At 44.0% G+C, this 24,290-nt stretch overlaps 2 protein-coding genes across 8 annotated transcripts; one reads left to right on the forward strand and one right to left on the reverse strand.

Annotated features, from left to right (window-relative positions):
* Window positions 1-821: 821 nt before the first annotated feature.
* Window positions 822-16,770, reverse strand: ARFRP1 (ARF related protein 1). 5 transcript variants are annotated; one of them, XM_078149909.1, is made up of 9 exons: window positions 16,405-16,528; window positions 15,489-15,554; window positions 14,132-14,231; window positions 13,420-13,507; window positions 13,023-13,105; window positions 11,459-11,540; window positions 9,680-9,750; window positions 5,334-5,434; window positions 822-4,758 (listed from the first exon to the last, which is right to left on the reverse strand). In XM_078149909.1, the coding sequence occupies exons 3-9, from the start codon at window positions 14,222-14,224 to the stop codon at window positions 4,671-4,673; spliced, it is 606 nt and encodes a 201-aa protein (XP_078006035.1). In that variant the 5' UTR covers window positions 14,225-14,231; window positions 15,489-15,554; window positions 16,405-16,528; the 3' UTR covers window positions 822-4,670. The 5 variants fall into 5 exon arrangements, with proteins under 5 accessions (XP_078006035.1, XP_020837267.1, XP_020837269.1 ...); XM_020981608.2 differs by lacking the exons at window positions 15,489-15,554; window positions 16,405-16,528 and adding an exon at window positions 16,565-16,770; XM_020981610.2 differs by lacking the exon at window positions 15,489-15,554.
* ZGPAT (zinc finger CCCH-type and G-patch domain containing) lies at window positions 16,757-24,055 on the forward strand. Of its 3 annotated transcripts, none has more exons than XM_020981604.2 (7): window positions 16,757-16,848; window positions 17,642-18,332; window positions 19,376-19,509; window positions 20,700-20,855; window positions 21,676-21,807; window positions 21,974-22,379; window positions 23,128-24,055. In XM_020981604.2, the coding sequence occupies exons 2-7, from the start codon at window positions 17,752-17,754 to the stop codon at window positions 23,264-23,266; spliced, it is 1,548 nt and encodes a 515-aa protein (XP_020837263.1). In that variant the 5' UTR covers window positions 16,757-16,848; window positions 17,642-17,751; the 3' UTR covers window positions 23,267-24,055. The 3 variants fall into 3 exon arrangements, with proteins under 3 accessions (XP_020837263.1, XP_020837264.1, XP_020837265.1); XM_020981605.2 differs by having other exon boundaries at window positions 16,791-16,881; XM_020981606.2 differs by lacking the exon at window positions 16,757-16,848 and adding an exon at window positions 17,114-17,224.
* Window positions 24,056-24,290: the final 235 nt, after the last annotated feature.

The following is a 24,290-nucleotide window of genomic DNA, read 5'->3' on the forward strand; positions in this document are numbered from 1 at the left end:
GAATACTACATTTGCTCTATCTTTGTGTGTGTATCTGTTGCTCCTCTAAAACAGCCACCATCCCAGTGTAGGCCCTTATCACTTCTGGCCTGGACTGTTACAACAGCCTCCTGGTTGGTCTCCCTACCATAAGTATCTCTCCCCACTCTGCTCTCAAATTGATCTTAACTAAAATACGTTTCTGACCATGTCAAGATAATATTCAATCAACTCCAGTGTTTCCCTGTTGCCTCCAAGAGCAAATATAAAATCATCCATTTGACATTCAAAGCCCTTCATAACCAGATCCCTTTCTACCTTTTACTGTCTTCTTACACCTTCATCTCCTACAACCTCTGCAACTCTGACTTCCTTGCACAAGACATTTCATCTCCCTGTTCTGTGCATTTGCATCGGCTCTCATGCCTAGGATTCTCTCCTTACTTCTGCTTCCCGGCTTCCTTTAAATCTCAGCTAAAATCCCACCTTCTGTAAAAGACATCAAACTTATTTTATATACGTAGTTTGCAGATATAGTTGTTTGGATGTTGTTTTTCTCCCATTAGATAGCTGGAACAGTTTTTACCTTTTTTTAAATACTCAGTGCTTAGCAGAGTGTATGACATAGTAGGTACTTAAATGCTTTTTGAATTGAGATAGGAAAGAGTTCCAGGAACTTCCCTTCACACCCTACACCTCTTTGAGCTGGGAACCAAAGGCACACACCATTGAGACTAGTGCTTAGGAGAAAAATCATTTGCAAAAAATTCAAATAAGCAACTCTACTGTATTTAGGAAGCCTGGCACAACCCCCTACCCAGGAAGGAACAGAACAGCTCATATTCCTGATCAGATTTTTATTTTTCCAAACACAGAGAATCACTGGGGATTAAAGACAATTGGTTCACCTTGAGAGTGGTGGCCTACAACCCTGACAATCAGTGGCCAGACCCCTGCCTGGTTAATGGTCAAGATGATGGTGTCAGTGGGCAGACAGAATATGGCTCTGTGACCACAAGCACTTAAGCATAAGGCTGGACAAATAAGCATCCGGCCAAACTTCTGCTAAATACTGCTGGGGAATGGGTATCAGTACATTGGGAACCATCACTGATCCTTCAATCCCCAAGTCAAGAGCTGCTGCTGTGTGAAAGAACTAAATCCTCAAAGCTACTAGGGTCATATCTTTTTTCAATTTTTTTCTAATCCAGTTACAGTTGTCAGGGTGACTATGAACAAGAAGCTATAGCTGCGAGGGCCTCAGGGCAAAGAGGCTCCATCAAGTACTCTAAAAGAGTCCAAGCTTTCATAAATTAGAACAGGACCAAAACAGGGGATAGAGAGTTCCAACCCAGCAGCTGCAAAGGCTAGGCTGGAATTTCCAAAGAAGAGAGGATGTTTATGCTGTGGAGTTGCTATTTGGTTTGGATTAGTCCAAGAATAAAAGAGCGGGCTGGGATAAGTGGCAAGGGGCAGAATCCTAAGATATTTGGGGGAAAAGTAGAAAGTCCTCAGCAACAGCCAAATTAGAGAGGCTTCTCCACTGAGTCACAAGCCTCATTTTACCAAAGCAAGGAGGTATTTAATGGGAAACATGGATATTTAGACTTTGGTAGAAGGTAGAGTTTTCACCCAGTCATGTTTCAGAACGACAAGCCTCAAACTGTCATCTCTTTGGCCAAAGCAAACAAATGAGAAGCACTTTCCTCTGATCTCGAAAGGTCCTGATTCTGAAGCCTGATCCTGACCCTAACTCTAATGCTGACCCTCTTTTAATCCACATTTAGCTGGAGCTGCTGAGCCATACCACTACTGGACTGCCTATAGGAACCAAATCTATAGGAATCCTTTGGATTTCTGGAGCAGCGGGATTTGGAGTATGGAGGATAGAGCAGATACAATGCTTCACAGATCTCTCTAACCTCAACTGAACCGCTGGCCTTGCTTCTTTCTTATGGATCAGAAGCCCCACAGAACATATCCTATCCCAATCCCTCCCAACTCACCCAGGGTTCACTGTACGAGAAAGAAGAAAGGCAGCACATTTAACTTTGCCAGATTTTTTATAAAGGGGATTTCTGCACAAGCATATTCTCTTGTTACCATGTAACACGAAGAACGTGATGTTCCTGCAGGGGCAAACATGACCTAAAGACAAACATTAAGTATGTGAACTCCTCCCTCAAAGACAAGATAAAAGAACAAATCCTACTTTGGTTTTTGGAGTGTGCTTACTTTCAATCTGGGCAGCTTTCTCCCCGCTCAGGATCTCAAAGCTCTCAGTGAACATTAACTCTCTCATCACCAATCCGCAAAGAAGTAACAGGTAACTGGCCCTCCCTGGGCCAGATCTTAATCCCCTCTATGAAAGATAAACTTTGTATCAGAGGGAATTTGTCCAAGATCATGCAGGGATGTTAGAGGATCTCAGAACCATGTTTCTTTTCCTCTGACTCAGTTCAAGAAGTAGCAGCTACATAGGTTGCTCAATTAGCATCAGGACTGGAGGGAAATGTTCAGTTCAAAATCCTTAAACTGAAAGGGAAGGGAAGCAGGTAAAGTTTTGCTTCTTCCTGATTCTATACGCTAACTTTTCTAAATTAAAAAGTAAAGGAGCATATTGCCTGAGGCTTAGAGATGTGCTTCTCTTGCACTGGATTCTAAAGCCACAAGAGAAACTGACTCTAGTGCATAATAAAGAGTAGGCTGGGGTTTGGATTGGCTTACATTCAGACATACTTCATACCTGTAGCTTGCACATTGCCCAACAGGTCCATTGTGGCCAAGGCCATATCCTGGAAGGACTGCCCACCCCTTTACTTTACCCTATAAATGGTCTCCATGTGGCAAGAATAAATTATGAGAGAATGTTGCCTGAAATCTACCCGGGCATAATACTGACCCTGTCTAATGCACAACTTAGTATGCAGGCTACAAAGGCAGAGAACCCACAAAGTAGGAAGCAAGAGCCTACGATGCCTTGTCCTTGGCTTTCCTATATTAGCCCTCTTTCTGCCCCTTTTTGGGAGGCTAAAATCAGCTGTGATAAAGGCTACCAATAGCATTACGCTACTTGCTCATCTTCTCTATTCAAGCTGCCACATAAGTCTAGCCTGAGAAGAAAGAAAAATTTCTCCCTAAGTACCTGCCTCCCTTCCATTTCCCTGCAGGCATTCTAAGAGTGACACCCAAGTGTTTGGCTTCTCAGCTGGACCTGGAAGTGTCAGAGAAGGGCAGCTTTGTGGTTCTGTCACTGCTAACACAAGTTCTAGGGAAGTGGGTCCAGAAGTGATCAGCTCTTATGCCACCCGCTAGCTGCCCACGCCTTCTTATAACAGGCTCTAAGGGATCACACTATCCTCCAGAGTAAAGTCAAACCCCTCAGAATGAGAAAAGCATAAACAACAGGAAAACAGGGAAGCTGGCCAACCTAGGCTGATTCTAGTTGGCACTACTGATCCTCAGCTACTCCGGGTCTTACAAAGATAAACTGACAGACACTCAAGGTCAGTCAGCTGGCTAGGACAGCCTTCCACCTAAGGTTTCTATGAAACTCTAGGAAGGATTTCCTATCTCTCATTGCCTCTGCTGTGGGCAATACTGCAATTTGGCCAATGACCTGGATTATCTGGAGCTGATTTCTATGGGGAAATAGCCAAGGCTGCTCTTCAACAACACTTAGAACTCCGGGAAAACCCCACAACCATTTATGGCTTATGAGCCTGCGCCTGGGCCAGGTTTGAACAAGTTATTTCAACTACCTATTCTGGACCCCAGGGCTGGGGCCCTAGAAGCCAAAGCACGATTAAGAGTCAAATGCTGTCAGAGGTGAGCAGGTGGTGTCTGCTGGAAAAGAAGCTGCAAAGAAGTGTCAACTGTTTTGGCTCAAAGTATCCCTTGGAGCCCATTTTTTGTATATCACCTAGTACAGCTGCTATGAGCAGCAAAAAAATGTCACCTCAAGCAGTGTGGGGCCTCACAACGAGGGTCACCTCTGCCTCGATTGCAGTGTTAGTGGTTCGTCATCCTGTGAGAGGCTGGGGAGACAAGCGCAGGCCGTTACCCTCAGGAAGGGGCAATGGGGAAGTTATTAGAAAACACAAGGATTTAGAGCCAAAGGACAGCCGCTCCAGCCAGAACTCGGCCAAATAAACCCAAGAAAACTAGAGTTTCAGGGCAGATGAGATCCACTGCCTTACATGCCTATCACAACCTCTCATCAACACTCACACCAGGGACTAAACTGAGCCAGTTTTTCATGTTTGGTCTTAAGAGATGAAGGACTAAATTTAGGTCATTAACCAAAAAAACACCAGCTCCCTTGAGCAACTGAGGAGTATCCAGCCACACCTCATGGTGGTGTGGGTAAAGTCACTCATGACACCTGACAGTGCCTATGCTTCAGGTGAGGTGTTGGTCCTACCATTCCCCATTCAGGAGGGGCTTGTGTCTGGTCATAGAGAACACCCTCCCCTTTTCCCTCTCCAACCACCAGGTAGAATCCTCAAGATGATTTTTTTTTGGATGGAGATAAAAGTTTGTCTTAGGAAAAAACATAAACAAAATAAAAAATCCAAATGAAAAGAATCCAACTGATGACAAGGTCGTGGCCCTGTTCCCTGGACAAGGAGGGTGGGTGGAATCTGCGCTGGGGGCAGCCGTCCAAGCACAGCAGCAGTGCTACTCCGACCTTACGTGATGTCCTTCTGCCGTGGAGGTCGGTGGATATTCCTCACGACACACTTCACCATCCACTCGATGCCCTCATTCACCCCTTTGCTGAGAAAACACCAGATGTGAGGCAGTGGGTCCCCACAGTTCTTCAAAAGATGTGGGAGATGGGGAAAAATGGGAGTGGCCCTGGAGATGACTCCATGGTCTTTGAAGACACGCCTGGGATAGCTCACAGTCAAAAAGAGATAGTGGCCACAGCTACAAGCTCCCTCTACAGACCTCATTCATGTTTACACATGACCGCACCAGACAGGATTGGACCATATTTCCTTCCTGCCAAGATTACAAACATATCCTTGTTGACTCTCTATCCATTAAGGACTAGCAGCACCTAGCTCCTGATGCTGAGCCAGTTCTGCCACATAAGTCTCTGGTCCTTCTCCTCATAAAGCCATTTATATGTGGTAGCAACAGCTGCAGGCATGTAGAAATACCCTGGATACTAAGATGCTAAGAATACAAATTCTTCTCTGGTCACTGACAGTGCCTAGGGTCTAAGCCATGAAAAAAACTGATACTTTGGGATCTTGTTAGGCCTGGTGAAAATGGTCTACTGGCATGGCAGAGGGTATGGTTAGGAAATACCCACTGGTAAGGCTGCTATGCCTCCCCACACTTACCCTGTGAGAGCTGAGCAAGCCTGTGTCAGGCAGTCTCTCTTTCCAATTTTATTAATGCAATCACTGAATGCGGTCTTGATGTCAGGAATGGATAAGCAGGTCTGATGAGAAAGGAAAATGACAGAAATGTTAAAAAGCTGGTCTTTTGATCGCAGCAGCCTCAGGGATGCCAACTGATTTGTCCTCAGACACTTGGTGACAGCTGGGAATGATGTGGCCACCTTTTAGAAGAATGTATCCAAAAGAAAGGGAAAGTTACAAGGTCAACCTAGTGCTTATTGAATACCTAACTTATCTCTGGCCTCTCTTTTCATTTATTCTGGGTCAGCAGGGCACAGCAGTCACTCATCTTTAAAATGGAACCATTTAACTTCTCTGCCTGTGGCCCTCCACACAAATGGCAAATGGTAAAGGCAGGACCCATATGCACTATAAGAACAGCTTATCTCATTTCATTCATCAACCAGAATGCCACCCATTTTCCAGGTGAGCATCCCTTTATTTCAGGTGTTGGGTGTCCCTCTTCATTCATAAGGCCCTGGCCCAAGGATCCTTCCTCCTCTCCAACAGGTAAAGAAGGGATTCTGGGCTGCATTCTGGGTTTATGTAAACATTTTGAAAACATCACATTGTCCCCATGATACTCTATAGTAAGGTTTAAAGAAAGGGAAAAGGCAAGGAAACACAGCAGGTAATTTAGAAAGGGATGAGATAAGTACAGCTACCAGCCTAGACCTCTCCAGCTGTCAATAACAGCTCAGCCTCACCATCAGGGAATCTCTTGAGACCTGATAATGGCAGGAGTGAGGGACTCATAGCTAATAAACAAAGCCAGGCCATTCTCCAAAGGAGACAAAAAAGGAGAGGAAAGTGGGGGAAGGGGAAAAAGGAGATTCAAAGAAAAAAGACCTAACAGAAAAGGCATCAATTGTGGAAACCAAGAAAAATCAAACTCCTTTATAAACACTTGCCAAAACAAATTGCTTAACGCTCTCTAAAGGTTCATTTGAGACCTCGTGCATAAAAGGGGCTATTAAAACCTATTCCCAGAACAATCTTCTCTCAAGAAGCTTCACTGTTTAACAGACTTGAACTCTTCCTTACGTTATCTCCAGGGGATAAGAGATAAACCCTCCCTTTCAAAGATGAAGAAACTAAGGCAAAGATATTAAGGGAGTTGTGCAAGAAGGTCACATGACAAGCCAGAAAGAGCTACATATAGAATTCAAGACATAATCTTCCCATTTTACGACTCCCTTCTAGCATCTGCTCTTCCTCCAGTTCTGACAGAATTCAGCTCAGTCCTGCTGCCAATACTTCCCCTCTCCCCATTCCTTGACCCTCCCCCCACCAAAGAACTGACCACCTATTTACAACAAGCTGTAATGGGAACTTACATAAGAAGCAAGGGGCTGAAACTCAGATAGGAATGGGTGGGTAGACAATAAATAACATCTGACTAGCCCTAAGTGATGTTCGTGGGATCCTCCAGCATTAGTTTACTACCTCATAAAACTTATGAGATTCTTTGAAGTTTCCCACCATCCCAAAAAGTGGCGAAATAAATATAAGACCCAGAAAAATGCTAAAAAAAAATTTTACTTTATGTAGTCAGAGCAAATGAAGATAATAAAACCATATTTCAGCCATAAAAATTGAGGGGATTGAGAGATATGTATACCATGACAACCTCTCAAATACCCAACAAATGAGTTCCTAGCCACTACTTTTTTCCCCCAGCTTTCAGCAGAATTCTGTAAAACAGCAGAAGGTCTGAGGCTAATCTCCTGTTTTTAGGAAGGGCACCAAGGTAGGAAGCTCTAGTACAATCAACTCTGGAAGGGTCTTCCTTTCATTTTCATGCAGTCATTTATCTAACCACTTGGGCACAGAAATGTTTTTCTTCTCCTATGCAGAAATTTCATTCCTTTCTCTGGAAACATCTTTTCTTTGTCACAATGAATTTAAGTTAAAGGGACAAAAAGAAACACAACTGAAGGTCACTTTGGAGGCAGAAGGAGGGACTGAGGAGAAGCTACTCATCACTTAATACTGCACAGATGCTTGGAAGACAGGTGACTGAAACAAAGCCCTGCTTCCAGGAGATACCCCTGCTGCGTCAGTCTGTTCCAAGGCTCACTAACATAGGACTCTGGAAATTATACAGCATAGAGGCAAGCCAGCAGGCTCGACCTAGCTGGTGCTTAGAGGGAAACAGAATTCTAGGAAGAAGCCAGGAAATGAAGATTGACCCTTAACCAGAGATAACCAGTCTGTTAGCCATCCCCCAGGAGATTTTTATAAAACACACAGGTCAAGAAAAAGAAATATTCTTCTGATATTCTGTGATCCTATGGTATGTACTGGCCCCAGGATGGCTGCTATTCCCCAAGGCCAGACATTTGATCACAATGAATCATAAAAGGCTAAAACTTTAACTAAAGGACAAAAATGAGACAAGAAACCAGTCCAGTATTTACAAACAAAATGATCTTGGGAAAGCAGCTTTCTGGACTCCCTAACATCTAAAGAGAAAAATCTTGGTATATTTAAAAGTCATTATACAAGCAAGCAGCCATCAACAATGAAGAATGAGTCAAGGACCAACATTCACAACAGGCCAACAACTGAAACACATGGGGCACATATTCCTATTCCTTTCTGCCCATGGGTAGGGCTCACTAGAGATAAGAATAGCAGGGAGGAGGAGAAAGGAAGGCCAAGGAAAATAGAGATTTCAAAGGATCACAGATTTAGAGTTGGGGAAGACCTCAGAGATCATCTGAGACAACTAACTCTCTCCTTTTACAGATTAAAAAACTGAGGCCCAAAATTAAGAGAGTTTCTCAAGTTCACACAAATAGTAACAGAGTGGCTCTTGAACCCATGTCTTCTGACTACATATCTCATGCTCCTTCTACTATACCTCCACCATGCTACTGCTGGTCCACAGTGAACTCTACTCCTCCAAACAATAATAGGCTCCAGATGTGACTGGTAACAGGATGAATCAGGGTAGTGCCCTACCAGCTCCTCTTCCTCCAGAGACTTACTTGGGAGGCTAAGATAACTTTTTTTTTCAGTTTCCCTTTCTCTTCCATACTCCCTTTATCGCTTGGAGGTAGGTTAAAGCTTAATGAACATTCAACCTAAAGCAGTACATATAAGAATAAAGCATTTCTGTTAATGACAACAGGTCCTAATCTAATTTCCTTCACCAATTTGTAAATCTTCCTTCTGAAGACCTTTGCAAGATCTTCTTAAATCCAGTCTTCTCCAGAACTCTTGCCTCAGGGACGTTGAGGTAGTTATTTCCTCCAGCCCTAGTCCATCTAAGAAACCACAATGGCATTGCTGGGGGGGGGGGAGAAATTCACTTTAATCCCTTCAACACCAATAGAAAGATAAGTCCCAGTAAAATATCAGCTTCTGGAGGAGGGCAGGACCATCTCTATGTCAAATAGCCTACTTCTAGGTACCTGTTGGTGAAAGTCCTAGGCCCAAAAGTGAGGCAGAAATATAGAGTGTGAATTAATTTAGTGTATTAGAGGATGGAGGTAGCATGAAAGAAGAATGGGATTTATACACATTAGTAAGTATGGATTCATCCTTTTTCTCAACAGTGTCTTACGATAATGTCAATCTGCCTCCCTCCAGTGGGCAGAACACAGTCCTACATCTATGTGGAGGTCAGAGAGAAGGGATCATCAGGTGACTCTCAAAAGGAAATCTCAGCTTAACTAATGACTTGAAACTCCTCAAAAACAAAAAGTTCTGCAGCTTCAAGTGTACATCTTCCAGATCCTCAGATGTAATGAAAAAGGGAAAGATGAGGACAACAGTCCCAGTGATGAAGTAATGAAAAGAAACTGGGTTCTGAAGCACAGAGGGAAGGAGCTTAAAAAGACGATTATTTTTTACCATAGCAAATTTAACAGCATTAAGCAGATGGAGAGTCAAAACCAGTCACAGATTAGTGGCCCTTAAGCACACTATTTTGACACAATATTGGGCAGCAGAGGAACTAAAGAACTACAGGATCCAAAGTCCTGGAAGACATACTACCAAAGAAAAGGGCCTTCAACCTAAAGGGGTAAGTCATATGGAGAGGACTGGTAGGGTTTGGGAACTTCACACAAAAAGTCTCAGATACAGACTACCACAGACACATTTCCTTGGGTCCTGAGCATAGTAGGTACATACAACTCAAACTAAAATATTATCTATGCCAACCTATAAGACAAAAGATTTCCCACCTTCACTTGCCTCTGGGGTTCAGAAAAGTATTAAGTCCAGTTTTATCAAAGAAAGCAATCTAGGACTGAGTAAGGAGCCAGTGATCTCACCTCTACATCCTGCTTATTGGCCAGGACCAAGATAGGGACCCCCTCCAGGGCTTCACTGGTGATCATTTTTTCTGGTAGAAATAAAAATGATGAGTGATGAGCTCCCCCTGAGATAGAGGCATTAAGCTTTGTTAGGAATTTCATTTTCAAGACTCAGATAAACAGAATGGGTTCTTTTCATGGTCACAGTACCCAAATGAGTGGTCTCTACTTCATGCCTTCACCTCTTCACAACCTACTGTCCTGTCAAGTTCTCCAATATGGCTTTCGCCCCCATTAACTTACAAAACAGCCCTCCTTAAAGGTCACCAATGACTACCTAATCATCACATGCAGTGGATTTTTCCTCAGGCCTCATTCCATCCTCTTTGACCTATCTGCAAAACTACTGAAATTTCCTTCCTGAAACTCTGTTTCCTCATCTTTAATCATGCTGCACAACATTGGTTCTCCTTCCATCACTCTGATCTCTTCTTATTTTGCTGTCTCCTCCTCCTCTCAATTCCCTCAATTGGGCTACTCCCCAATATTGTGTCCTTGCCTCTCCTCTCTCTTCAGACCTTCCTCCAAAAGTTCTCATGCACTGTCACCTCCTTGCAGAATACTTCCAAATTTATGCGTCTAGTCCAAACCTCTATCCTGACCTTCAAACTACCATTTGCATCTACTTGCTGGAAATTTCTACCTGTATATCTTGGCTGGCACTTCAAATAAGTATGCTTAAGACTGTACTCACTTGCCCCACTTCTCTCATTAAAGGGTCTTTCTTACTGCTGTACTTGATTCCGTATTAGAATCACTCTCTCCTAATCATCCAAGATCAAAATCTTATAATCACATTTGAAGATTCTCTCTTTCTCACACCCCATACCCAGTCAGATGCTAAGGCCTCTCAAATTTTCCTTTAAAATACTTTTCAAATCCATTCCTTCTATTCCTATTGCTGCTGCTGCTACAGCTTAGGTCCTTATTACAATAGCCTCCTTGCCAACAGTCTCTCTCCACTCAAATCTATACTACTTCTATGGAAAAAGCAACAGTCTGTGAATCAGAAGACTTAGGGTTGAATCTCACCCTTCTAGCTGGGAAAAAGCCTAGGCAAATCAATTCACCTTTCTGAGTTTGTTTCTTCATCTGTAAAATAGATACTTGCACTACCTACTCCAAAGGAATAGTTAAAGGAACTTCATAGACCTTAAAGCACTATGTGAACAATAGTTCTTCTTAGAGCACAACTCTGATGGACTAAATAAAATCTAAACTCCTCAGTAATCTAATATTCAAGATCCTTCACAATCTGGCCTCAGATTATTTTTGCAGCCTTATTTCCCACTTATTCCCTTACACAAATTTCATGTTCCAGCCAAAAAAGACTGCTCGCTTCTTCCCAGATCTGATTTGTATGTTTTTTTTTCTCAAATGTTTCTCACAGCTTAGAATGGCCCTCCTCCTCTCATTTCCATTTATAGAAATTCTACCCATTTTTTGAGGCCCAGTTCAAATGCTACTTCTCCGGAGCCTTCTCTGAACCTTCCTTCATCTAGCACTTTGCAGGTATTACTAATAAAGTACTTATATAATGCCTTGCATGTGGTTATTTGAGCTCATGCCCTATGTCCCTTACTAAACTCTACCTTATCTAGTACAGAAATCATGTCTCATTTATTTTTGCATTTGCCATGCCAAGTCTTCCTGGCAGACTTGAATATAGCAGGCACAAAACAAATGATGTTTGAATGAACAAAACCAAGGACCTCTTAGGTCAAAACCATAACTTACCAAATGCTCTCTTGGTTTCTGAGAGTCGCTCCTCATCGGTAGAATCAATGACATAGATGACCCCATGGGACTCAGCATAGTACTAGAATGACAGTAGAAGGGTTAATATCCAGAAGTAGCTTCACTATATTCAGAGCACACTTTTTTAAAAAAAAAATATTTAAAAAATTTATTTTTAGTTTTCAACATTCACTTAGACAAGATTGTGAGCTCCAATTTTCTCTCCATCTCACCCCTGCCCCACCCCAATGCGGCATGCATTCTGAATACCTGTTCCCTTAAACTGACCTCCCTTCTATCACCACCTCCTTCTCTTATTCCCTTCCCCTTCTATTTTCCTGTAGGGCAGGATTTCTATACCCCATTGCCTGTATATCTTATATATGCAAATAAAAACAATTTAACATTTGTTTTTAAAACTTTGGGTTCCAAATTCTCTCCCTTCCTCCCTTCCCACCCACCCTCACTGAAAAGGCAAGCAACTTGATACAGGTTATATGTGTGCAGTCATGCAAAACACTTCCACAGTAGTTGTGAAACTAACCATATTTTGTGGAAAATATAGTTGTGAAAAACTAACTATATTTCCCTTCATCCTATCCTACCCTCTGTTTATTCTATTCTCTCTCTTGACCCTGCCCCTCCTCAGAAGTGTTTGCTTCTGATTACCCACCTCCCCTAATCTGCCCTCCCTTCTATCATACCTCCCCGCCATCCGAGCACATTTCAAAGATCAAAGAGAGAAAGAGAGAGGTGACAAACTGCTGGCACAGGGCCTGGTATAAACAGGATTTTCTAAATTACTGTGATTGTCAGTTTTGCTTATTCTGAAGTGGAGATAGTTCATGGTATAAGAGAGCAGGCAATGGGCAAACCTCCATGTAGGAAATGCTCTTCCTAGCCTAAAAGAAAATAATTCAAAAGGGCTTTTCATGCATTGTTTTATTCTACTTCCTATGTGACACTGGGTAGAAGTCTCGGGACATATAAGTCCAAAATGCTTAATGCTTTGAAATGGGCCAGATAACCTAGTCTTGGCTAACAAAATAATGAGAAATCTTAACTGAATCCTTCCTTTGCAATCCAGTGTTGGTTGAGGCTGACAGAAAAATGGTCTTCTTATCAGCCTGGGAAAAAGCTTCTCTTTCAGGGAAATAACCATTATTGTAAATTGACTGGAATTTTTTTGGCAGGATGGTCAGATTACGGGGGATATTTTGGGAAATATCAGAGCAAGAAACAGCTACTAATAGGCACAGATTGGAAACTGGCATCTGGAAACTCGAGCTTCTAACCACATGGACAAAAAAATACTAATAATATATTTGAGCAGGTAGATTTCTAGGAGTTATTTGTAAAGCTTCTTCCTATAAGAAGTCAAAACATTCATATTGTAAGTTATGGAACAGTAAAATTACCAGAGGACTACCCCAATAGTCTACCTAGCTCAGTATCAGGTTTGTGATGGGGCTACCCAAGGCCCATAGGATTTCTAAGAATTTTGTGGAACTTTAAGCATGAGCACAAGCCTGGAAAAAAAAAAAAGAAACAGTTCCTTTCTTACCTTGTCCCAGAGAGACTGCAATTCCTCTTGCCCTCCTAAATCCCAGAACATAAGTCGAGCTTTGCCCACATCAATAGTACCAACTTCAAGGGAAGAAGAAGGGGGAAGAAAAGAGAAAATAAAGGTAAGATACAAGATTCCAGTCACAGAAATTTCATTTTCCCCAGTCTTCTCATCTGGAAGTGAAGCAAAATAACTTCACATTACTCTATAGAGTAGCACCACTGAGATAAGGAAGATACTTTGTACTTAACTCTTCAGAAATTCAGTTTTTTTACTTTACCACACAAGAATATCAATGAATAATCTGCTACTCCCTGGCTATCTCACCTAGGTCACCATAAAGTACTATATCTATTTGTTTTCCTGATTCTGTAACCCAAAAAGATCCACTTACTATTCAGTCCCACTGTAGTGGTGATTTTGGATAAACTCATCCCTTTGTAGTTTCTGTTAAATCGGGTTTTCGTTTGCTCCAGGAAAGTCTAGGTAGATAGAAAAACAAACAAAAATGCAAGTTTAAAATTGTCCAAAATGGAACAGGCTGCCTCAGGAATATGAGTTCTCTATCACTGGAAATCTTCAAGAAGAAGCTGAATGACACTTGTTAGGGATTTTGTTGATGGGATTCATGATTTCAGAAAGGGCTGGCTAGATAAGCTGAGCTCATTTTCAGCTCCAAAATTCTGTTAGTTTCTACAACCCAGAAGTGTGCCATAGACAGCTCCTACCAACTCATGAGAGCTGACTATTAAATTTTCAGTGACTATACCTCAGAAATACTACAATAAAATCTTGATTTATTGTTTTGTTGATTGCCTAGGCTTAAGAAAATGATGAAGGAAATGTTAAGAATGCATTTTAAACATAAAAGTGTGTTGTATGAACATTTTTTCCCCTTGAGAGCTATTACACACTTACTATCACACCTCTGCTATAATAACTGTCTCTCCTTCCCCTTTCTAAAATGCTTGTTTCTTACAATTACTTACAATAACCTTCTCTCAGACCTACAACTGATCAGGTGGAATTTTACTGAATGAAAAAAAAATGTAGCAAAATAAATTTTATGAATAACAATTGAGGTTCCCAAAAAAGAAACTACCTACCGTCTTTCCTGCATTGTCCAACCCCAGGATTAGAATGCAGTATTCATCTCTCCGGAACATGTATTTATAAAGCCCTGACAGGAGTGTATACATTCTGCTCCTGTAAAGTACAAGAAACTAGGAATCACTGGGGAATACCCCATTCAGGACTCTACTCCTTACAGCATCTTCCTTGTTTCCTTCACTACAACAACAATAAACAACAATAGATAAAACAAACTTGAGAGTCAGAAGGGCCAAAATCCTATTCCATGCTTTTTGCTGTGTAACTTTGAGAAAAATCAACCTCTTCTCAGTCATTTTCCTAATTGGCAAAATGAGTATTATACCAGAGACTTATTTACTCTCTAGAAATGTTGTAAAGATTAGATTCTGCCTGAAAAACTTTAAGCTTTTGGGAAAAATTAGAGATAACTATGTTACAATACTACTACACTCATCCTACTGCTCTTTTTATGTGACTGAAAAAGTTTCCCCAAAGACAATGGTATATATCAGAGTAAGTTTCTGCTTTCTTTTTTATGCAGTGAGCTAGGCTGAGTGCTTCTCAGCAGGCTAATTGGGCCTTTTAACTTTTCCCAGCATAAGGGCCTACAGCTGAAAATACCCAGGGACCAAAGTTGCACAGCACATCAAACTCTTTTACAGGGGCCACTATCATTCACCTACATAGAGTCTTATCCTTTTCTCTCAAGCCACTATAACCCAGAGATACTGAGCTTTCAAGGGTTGTGGGAAATAAATTTGGGGGCTCATAAATTCCCATAACTTGTACTCCATGGGCCAAACCCACACCTCCACCACAGCCAACAAAAACAAGACTAATTTTTCACCAAGGGAACCATCTTCATTACTGCTGACTTGCAGGCTCAGCTAGCAGGTAAAGAGAACAGTATTAGTTTTCAAATCATGGTTTGGAACACAAGTATAGGATAGGATAGACCTACTGCCTCGGTAGTAGGATAAAAGACATTCTATCAGTAGGCAGACCAACTGATCTGGACACTCATACAAAGAGGGCAGCGCAGACTCACTAGATCTGAGGTTAGATAGCTTATAAATGAAACTGGGGTGGGACACAGAGTAGGACTCTATGGCTCAGAAAAAGGGCAACCTATCAATTGGGGAATGACTGAATAAGTTGTGATGGAATGCTACTGTGCTATAAGAAATAAGGAGGGGCATGATTTCAGAAAAACCTGGGAAGACTTATGTGAAATGCATATATGAAATGAGGAGAACCAGGAGAACAATGTACACAGTAACACAATATTGGGGCAGCTAGTCCACAGTGGGTAGAGGGCTGGGCCTGAAGTCAGAGGAATACCAGAGTTCAAATCCAGCCTCAGGCACTTACTAGCTGTGTGACCCTACGGAAGTCACTTAATCCTGTTTCCCTCAGTTTCTTCATCTGTAAAATGAGCTGGAGAAGGAAATGGCAAACCACTTCAGTATCTTTGCCAGGAACCCCAAACAGGGTCAAGAAGAGTCAGACAAAACTGAAAAGACTGAACAACAACAAATACAAACAGCAGCAATACTGTAATAATGATCAACTGTGAACGACTCAGCTACTCTGATCAATACAATGATTCAAGGCAATTTCAAAGGATTTGTGATGAAAAATGCCGTCCATCTCCAGAGACAGAACTGATGAACTGAGTGAATACTGGAGCATACTTTTTTCACTTTATTTTTCTTCCCTTCTTTTTGGTGGTGGTGGTGGTAGAGGGCAACGTAGGTGATACGGAAATTTTAAAAAAAGGGGCAACGCAGTTTTCTATTAACAGGAAAGCTCTACTGGCTCAAAAGTCTGGCAGAGAACGATGTATTCCCATTAGCTCAGATGGAGCAACGTCCTCGGAAGAAGGGGCAGTGACTCCACGGTCTCTAAGATGGGGAGCGAGGGGGCAGCACAGGGACACAGGTTCAGAAGAGGCGGGGAAGGGCAGGACAAACCCACCGACTCGGAAGTCGGAGGAGGGGACCGTGTAGTCAAGTAGAGAAGAGGGGCCCTGAGCGTCACCTAGGAAACTAGGTCCTATGGCCCAGCTTCGGCCTGTGCCAGGAAGGGAGGGTCGTGCCTGAGCTTGAGAGTGACCCATGGGCTTCCTCTTCGTCTCCAGGGAGAGGCCGGCTCCGGCCAAAGGGCCCTCCCCGCAGGGGGAACTGTCTGGTCCGGCCTCAAACTCCTAGGTCAGCGGCTCGGGGACTTCCACAAGGAACGTGGAGCCCGTGAGGAAGCAACAGGGAACGGGCTGCGGGGCTCCTACCTGCGGCCTAGCGCCTCAGAGACGGAGCCGGAGCGACTGCTACTACAGCTACTAGGGCCGGAAGAGACCCTACCGGGCCACTACCTCTACGGCCAGCAAGAGTCGACCTTTCTCGCTCACCCCGCCGCTATGACTTCTGGGACATAGAGTCCACACCCACCTCTTGGAGCAGGGAGAGGCCTTTTGGAAACTACGAATCCCAGCAGGCACCACAAGACCTCGAGGGCCAAGCTTATCAGCCTTAACGACGCTTGCACTTCCGGTGGACGGCTGAAGCTGGGGAGGGAGTTCCGGTGGGTTCGTGGCGACCCAGTGAAGGAATAGAGGCGCTCTTGTGAGCCTCTCTAGCCAGAAGAAGTACGGCATCTATGGTTGGCCTGCCCGAGCGGCGGTTTCATGGCGGCCGTGGAGGTGGCGGTGGCGGCTGCTTCCCAGGCCTGAGGGGTGAGCGGCTGAAGAGACGCGGAGCTTACGGGAGTAGGACCCGAAAATGCCTGGGCAGGGAGGACGGGGCTCGGGAGCAGGACTAGAGATGAAGAAACGCCTCCCCCCCACCCCCTTCCCCGGCTCTATGGGCGAGGTCTCTGCGGAGAACGCCCAAGGGCTAGGCCTCATCTCCCCTCCCCCACTACCCTGCTCCCTCCGCCCCCCCTTCCTCCTCCCCATTCCCTTCCTCCCTTCGCGTCTTCTTCGTTTTCGTCTTCCATTCTCCTTCTCCACCTTGTTCTTTTCTTACTCCTCTTCTCTGCCCTTAGGAGTTTACATTGTACTGGTGGGAAATAAGATCTAGGCAGCTAAATCAGTACACAATTTGTACCAGGTAAATAATTCCTCCTCCTCCTCCCACCATCCTTCCTCTGCTACCTTTCCCTCCCCAGTTTTCTCCCTCCCTCCTCCTCCTCCTCCCTGCCCTTTCCTACCATGGTCTCATTCGATCCATCTTCCTTCTTCCCTGTGGCCTATGTCTCTTCCTCCTCCTAGGTTTTACATCCCATCTTCCCTTCAGACCTGTGTAACCAGATGACAACTTTAAGTTTAAGAACCATAATTTTAAAGGAAGACGTGGTTCCTGCCCTCCCTAGTCCAAGTTGGACACATGGCCTTGCTCTGGAGTAGCTGTCAGTTTATGAGTAATGACACTCCCCCTGGTCTGAGAAGGGGAGACAGGGCACAAACACAGGGACTTTTTCTGTTGTGGTTAAGCTTCTGTTTGAAATGGCCTTATTCTTCTCTGCAGCTCGTGATTCCTAAAGGTTGTTGTGGAGCAGCTGCCTCCTAGCCAGCATTTTGGAGGATGTAGGGATACTTAAGTAGATCATCAGAAGAGCTACAGACTGCTTCTGCAGGATGGATGAGAATAGTGTGGAAGCTTCCATCCAGACCTACCATGTCCAGCTGCAGCAAGTGGAGCTGGCCCTGGGGACCGGCTTGGACCCTACAGAAAAAGCTGACTTGCTTCAGCTCCAGGCTGACTTAAAGCAGCTAATCGAGCTAACTGAGTCCAGTCTTGTGTCCATCAAGAAGAGCAAGCTCCTGGCCACACTGGACCCAAGCCTTGGCCTAATTGAGAGTGCAGTAAGGGATGAAGCTGAGTATTTGGCTTTCCAGAATGCCATTCGTGAAGTGACAGGAGATTCTGAGACTCAAGGTGCTGAAACTGCAACCTCTCCTGAAAGAAGAGAAACTGAGCCTGACAGATCTGGGCATGAAGAGGAAGAAGAGGAAGAGTTGAGTGGGATGAAGGTGAATGCTCCATACTACAGTTCATGGGGCACTCTGGAATACCATAATGCCATGATTGTGGGGACAGAGCATTCAGAGGATGGCACAGCAGGGGTTCGTGTGCTTTATCTCTACCCAACTCACAAGTCCCTAAAGCCCTGTCCCTTCTTCCTGGAGGGAAAATGCCGATTCAAAGAGAACTGCAGGTAATTCTCTCTCCCATCCCGTTCTGCCCTTACAGGTACCAGGAGACACTCAGACAGCTGAGGACAGCAGCCTCAGCTTGGAATGGTTGGGAGTGATTGGTTTAGTTTTTAATCATCTCTCATGCTGCCAAGAGGTGCAAGGTAGTTGAGGCACTCTCAGTGTTGTTTTCTTGCTCTCATTAGCACAATATAGGGCATGGCAGTATTTAGAAATTAGGGTTTGGGGTTTTTTTGGTGGAGGGGGTACATTTTGGGAGGAGGGTTCTTGGACCAGAGTTTGATCCTAGGCACATCTCCCCTTCTCCATTCCTCGGTTTACTCCTCTGTTAAATAGGACTATACTTCTTTGAGTGCTTTGAGTTCTCCTGTATCGCACATGTGTGAAGCAACCTTGCAAATGCTGTAGCTACTCACCCACAGTGAGTACCCTATGTGTCCAGTGAGATGCAGTGGTGGGGCTTTACTCCCATGTGTCTTGGGGAGGGGCAGGGACGGGGTGGAATAGGGATGCCTAAAGGGTATTGGTTTTGGTTTTGTTCTGGTTTGCAAGGTTTATGAAGAAGCATATTTCTATGTTGTCCTTAAGCTGGCTTGTGGGACTTTTCTTCCTTGACTTTACATACTGTTTTTCATTGAAAAGAATTCAGCCCAACCAAATGAGCAGTGATGTGAAAAATATGATAAAATATATAATCCAAGACCCTCAGAATCAGCTGTGTGAGCTCTTACTTTAACGGTACTTTGGCAACTTGGGACCGAATTGATTGTTATAAAGGAACTGTGGATAAGTTGCTGATCTGGCAATCCACTCCCAGAGAGCTGAGAGTGTACTGCAAACTGTCCCACCAAAAATAGTAAAAATAAAATATCCCTCAAACTCCCCATTATTTTTGAATGGGATATCTCTTTTTTTGGCATCTATCTGATTTTCTACATTTGAGTGCAAGTTCTGACAAGTACTGGATTTACTTCTTCTTGGTACCTGATGTTAGTGCCATTTATGGGTGGGAATATTTGACTTGTGCTTAACCTAATTCCTGCAGGTTCTCCCATGGGCAAGTAGTTGCTGTGGATGAGCTTCGCCCCTTCCAGGAGCCAGACCTGAGTGCCCTGCACACAGGTTCGGCCTGTCTGGCTAAGTATGATGATGGAATTTGGTATCCAGCCCGGATTACAGGTGAGCTGTTAAGACAGGGAGGACTAAGGGTTTCTTTAACCAGCATCTCTTGAAATGATTGCCTCATGCCAGTGATTTTGAAAGCTGCATCTGATTTCAGATTTTTTTTTCAAGATTCAGATGAAATCAGTTTGTTGTTAAATTTGATGTCTTTATTTCCATCATGTATTGGATACTGAAATGGGAATGGCATTTGTTCTCTTTCTTCCGCTTTGTTCATTTAACTGTACTGCTTCTGTGACAATATTTAATGAACACAATTATTGAAAAGCTCTTTGAACATAGCAGTAAATCAAGCCAAGGATTGTGTCTAGGTCCTCAATGTCATCAGGTAGAACACTGAAGTAAACTTGATCCCCCATACATTGTCAAAGATTGACCTTTATTCAGTCCATTGAGTCCACAAGTATTTATTAAGTTTATGATGTTGCAGGCATGGTGCTAGGAATATAAAGACAAAAATGAAAAATTCCCTGCCCTTGAGGAGTTTAGAGTCTACTGGGGGTAAATAAGACATTTGCAGATAAGTCCATTTAAAATATGTACAATATAAATTATAAAGCAGTTTTTAGCATGGAGGATAGCACTAACAATTTAAGGTATCAGGAAGTAGCACTTGAGCTGAGCCTTGAAAGAAATAAACAATTCTGAGAGGCAGAGTGAATAGGGAGCTCATTCCAGGGAGCAAAGATCCAGAGACTGGAGCTGAAATGTCATGCACAACAAATAGCAAGTATGTCAGTTTGACTGGTACATGGAATAGGTGAGGGAGAGTAACGTGAAATCAGTCTGGAAAAATAAATTGGAGGCAGATCTTAGAAGTGCTTTAAATGTCAAACAGACTGGTATGTATTTTATACTACAACTATACTGCTACAAAAACTTCTTAACTAGAGGTGTGACATAGTCATAGCCAGGGGAAATATTGGAACAGGACACTAGACTCACCTAAAAATACTTGATTATCATTCTCAGCTAAACACATGACATTGTATAACTTTGGGCAGTAATTGGCCTTTTTTTTCTTGCCTCAGTTACCTATCTGTAATGTTTTAGTTTCCAGTTCCACTTTTGTGGGGTTTTTGGGGTTTTTTGGGTTTTTTTTTTGTTTTGTTTTGTTTTGTTTTTGCTCATCCTGTTTGTTTCACGTGATCGTGAAGTTAATTGGTGTTCTGTTCTTCCTCCCACAGATGTGGACAGTGGCTACTACACGGTCAAGTTTGACTCACTGCTTCTCAAAGAGACTGTGGTGGAGGGGGATGGTATTATGCCTCCCCTACGCAGTGAAGACAGTACACCTTCAGAGTCTGATGGAGATGATGTGGATGACTCCAGCTATGCCAAAGGTTCTGAGATGGCTCTGCCTTACTCATGTTGAGCAGTGGAGCACTAATGTCCTTAGTATTCCAGTTCAGCCTATAGGAAATGTAGAACTCTCTGTTCTTATGAAGTCAGGTGGAAGGGCAGGGGCTAAGCATCTATAGGTCTTTCTTCAGTTAGAAAGTATTTTTTTCCATCCCAGTCTTCTTGGGGTTCTTTGGTAACTCTTATTTCTATAGTGCCTCAGTATTTGAAGAGTGTTTCCTCACAGCAACCCTGCCAGGAGGATAGAACAAATGTTGTTATCTCCATTTGACAAATGAGAGCGAAGGTCAGAGAGGCCAGGTTCCTCACCCACAGTCACACAACTAGTACATAATGGACCCATGTTTTTAATATGGGCTCCAGACTCCCAAGTCTAATATTCTTCCATTACAACCAGCTGCCACAACACCAAACCCCTCTGGAGCCTCTGTTGGTAAATGGTGCTAATCTACGGAGGAGATGAGTATGGAAGTTGGGGTGGAAGGGATAGTGTTACTGTTGATAAGGAAGAAAGAAGGGGAGAAAGGCAGTGTTGCTGCTGCTCTCTAGGGAGAGGCTCTATAGCAGTAGGGTCCTCCATATACAGTCTCTGTCTAGGTTCTGTGCTTACTAGATGCATCTGTAAGGAGAATCGCAGCTTCTATAGAATGCCTCTTGTCCCCCTTGAAGTCAACTTATGCCCGTTCTGCTGAAGAGTATATGGGAATAATTGATCTCTGAGTTCAGGTTTCATGAGAAGGAATCTTGCTACATGGTCCCTTCCTTAGTTAAAGCTAATGTCCATCTCTGGTTTTTTTGTAGTTGTGGAGTCAGATGCCTTGGAAAAAGGGGCTTGGGGCCCTGCTTGCAGCTCCTCATTTGCTGGCTGGGAGGCACATACCCGAGGCATAGGTTCCAAACTTCTCTCTCAGATGGGCTATGAGTTTGGCAAAGGTAACTTTTTTTAGCCCTTGAGGCATGTCTTCAACCTAACATTCTTCATATTTATGTTGAAGAATGGCATTGATTTGTCAGCATTGACTCCAGCTGTGTAGTTCTGTAATTTCATGTAGAAGGATAACATTTCTCTTTTGCTCACAACCCACCTTTGTCATCCTAGGTCTTGGAAAGAATGCTGAGGGCCGGGTAGAGCCCATCCATGCTGTGGTGCTTCCAAAGGGGAAGTCCCTAGATCAGTGTGCTGAAATTCTCCAGAAGAGAACAAGCAGTAAGCCAGACCTTGGCAAGCCAAGAAAAAGCCAGGCAAAGGGGAATGGAGTCAAGGGACGCCCACCCCAGCGCAATGTGTTTGATTTCCTAAATGAGAAACTCCAAGGCAAGGTTCCTAGGGTCCAAGAGGAAGGAAAGGTCCCATCCCTTAAGAGGAGTAGCAAGGAGCTTTACCATGCCAGCAAGAGTACCAAGCGATCCCTAAGTGTACAGCTCTTCCAGATCCTGGAGAAGGTGGAGCAGACTCAGAGGGACATCCGAAGTATACAAGAAGCCCTGGCCCGGAACATTGGCCGGTATGATATAGGCTTTTCCTGGAGAGGGAAGACCCTGGGGAGAGATTGGATGTTCGATGGGAGCCAACAAGAAAGACAGGATTCAGCCACACATCTGAAATTACCCTAGCCTATTAGGCTCAAGAGCCAAATCAGCAAGCCATTTATTAAGTGCTAACTGGTCATTGTTTTAGCACATCCTTTTTATCTCAGTTCAAGGATAAGAGATTGGTAGCCTTGAACTCTCCCAACCAGGCTGTGACTGTACGAGGAGCACTTGGCTCCAGAAAGGAATATCTTTTTTTTTTCTTTTTTGTGAGGCATTTGGGGTTAAGTGACTTGCCCAGAGTCACACAGCTAGTGAATGTTATGTGTCTGAGGCAGGATTTGAACTCAGGTCCCCTTGACTCCAGAGCCAGTGCTCTATCTACTGTACTATCCAGCTGCCCCAGGAATATCTTTTGAGGACAGAGTAGGGTTAGTTCAGTTTGCCAGCCTTTACATAGTTTTTGAGTCCCCCAAAGGTGGTATAGTCACCCTTAAATTGCTTAGAGTAAAAAGCAGACAGCCCCTGCTCTCATGGGGCTTCTAGTCTAATGAGAAAGACAAGATGGATACAACTTTGCAATCAATATCAGATCATGAAAAATACAAAGGAAAAGTCAGGGATTGTAGCAGAGATTGGAGAATCAACTAAATTAATTGGGGAAGGTTTCCTTGATGTAAAGCTGAGGCTGGTTCCCAGAGTAACTCCATGGTTTCTTTCTAGGCATAGCGTGGCTACAGCCCAGCTGGAGGAGAAGTTGGCCGGAGCCCAGAAGGAGCTGAAGAACCTCCGGGCCCAGGAGGCAGGTTTGCAGCGGGAACAGAAGACTGCTGACACACACAAGAAAATGACAGAGTTTTAGTGCTGAAACAGGAGTTCTCTCCTGAGTCCATCCTTCCCCCTTTCTCTTCACCTTCCCACTTACCCATCTTACCTGTCCCCACCCCCACAGTGGGTGTGGCTCAGGCCAGAAAGCCCAAGTTCCCTCCATTCTCCTTTGCTCCTATTCCCTGGGTACTTGAGGGGGCAGGCCCCACTAGGGATACTTGTGCCATCTTTAGTGAGCTCTGCTTCAGCCTCACTGACTGGAGACCCCTTCTTTTGGGCCACAGGTGTGGATATTAAGGGGTGAGGGGTTAGGACTAGCTGGAGACTCCCAGGGAATGGGCTGGCTAGAGTTATAGTTTCTGCCTCCTAAGCTACCAGACTTGGGGACCTGAATTGTACCTGCTTTAGACAGACCCAGGAAATTATAACAAATCACCTTTTCCTACACTCCCCTAGAGCCAGACTCCCTCCCAGCCTCACCCATCAGCCAGTTTGTGGCCTCTGCTCTACAGAAGACTGAAGCCTGAGGCATGTTAGGAAGGTCAGGTGTCACTCCTTCTCCTCCCAAAACACCCCTGAGAGCAGATGGAACAAGAGAGAAGGTCCAGAGGAGCTGGGCCTGCAGACCAAGGTCTCCTTCACTTTCCTGATGACCCCAGGCCTGTCCAGACACAGACCAAGCTGTGTTGATGGCACTGTGACTGGGGCAGCCTGTTCTTAGGAGGGGGGAACACTTTTCTTGACACTTGTTTTCCAGTTCTGCCACAAGGCCTTAGGAAGGAGTTTTTCTTAAAATGATTAAAGTGACTTCGTTGCTGTGTCATTAAGTGGAGAGTCTCTGGTGAGGGCTGAGACCAAAAATAAGGCGGCTCCCTGGGTACAAAATGAGGGCATAGGACTCAAGGATATAAAGATATAGCGTAGGGGGAAAATGGGGCTGAGTAGGGACTGCTTCATAGGAGCTGTGGCTGACTAGTTCCCTACCTCTTCAAAAGTGGTCATGGCCATCTGGGTAAAGAGAGCAATCAGTCAGATGGGGGAAAACCTTTCAGCCCCAG

This window comes from Phascolarctos cinereus, unplaced genomic scaffold, assembly GCF_003287225.1.
Source record: "Phascolarctos cinereus isolate Bilbo 61053 unplaced genomic scaffold, phaCin_HiC Scaffold_2;HRSCAF=192, whole genome shotgun sequence".
NCBI classification, from domain to species: Eukaryota; Metazoa; Chordata; class Mammalia; order Diprotodontia; family Phascolarctidae; genus Phascolarctos; species Phascolarctos cinereus.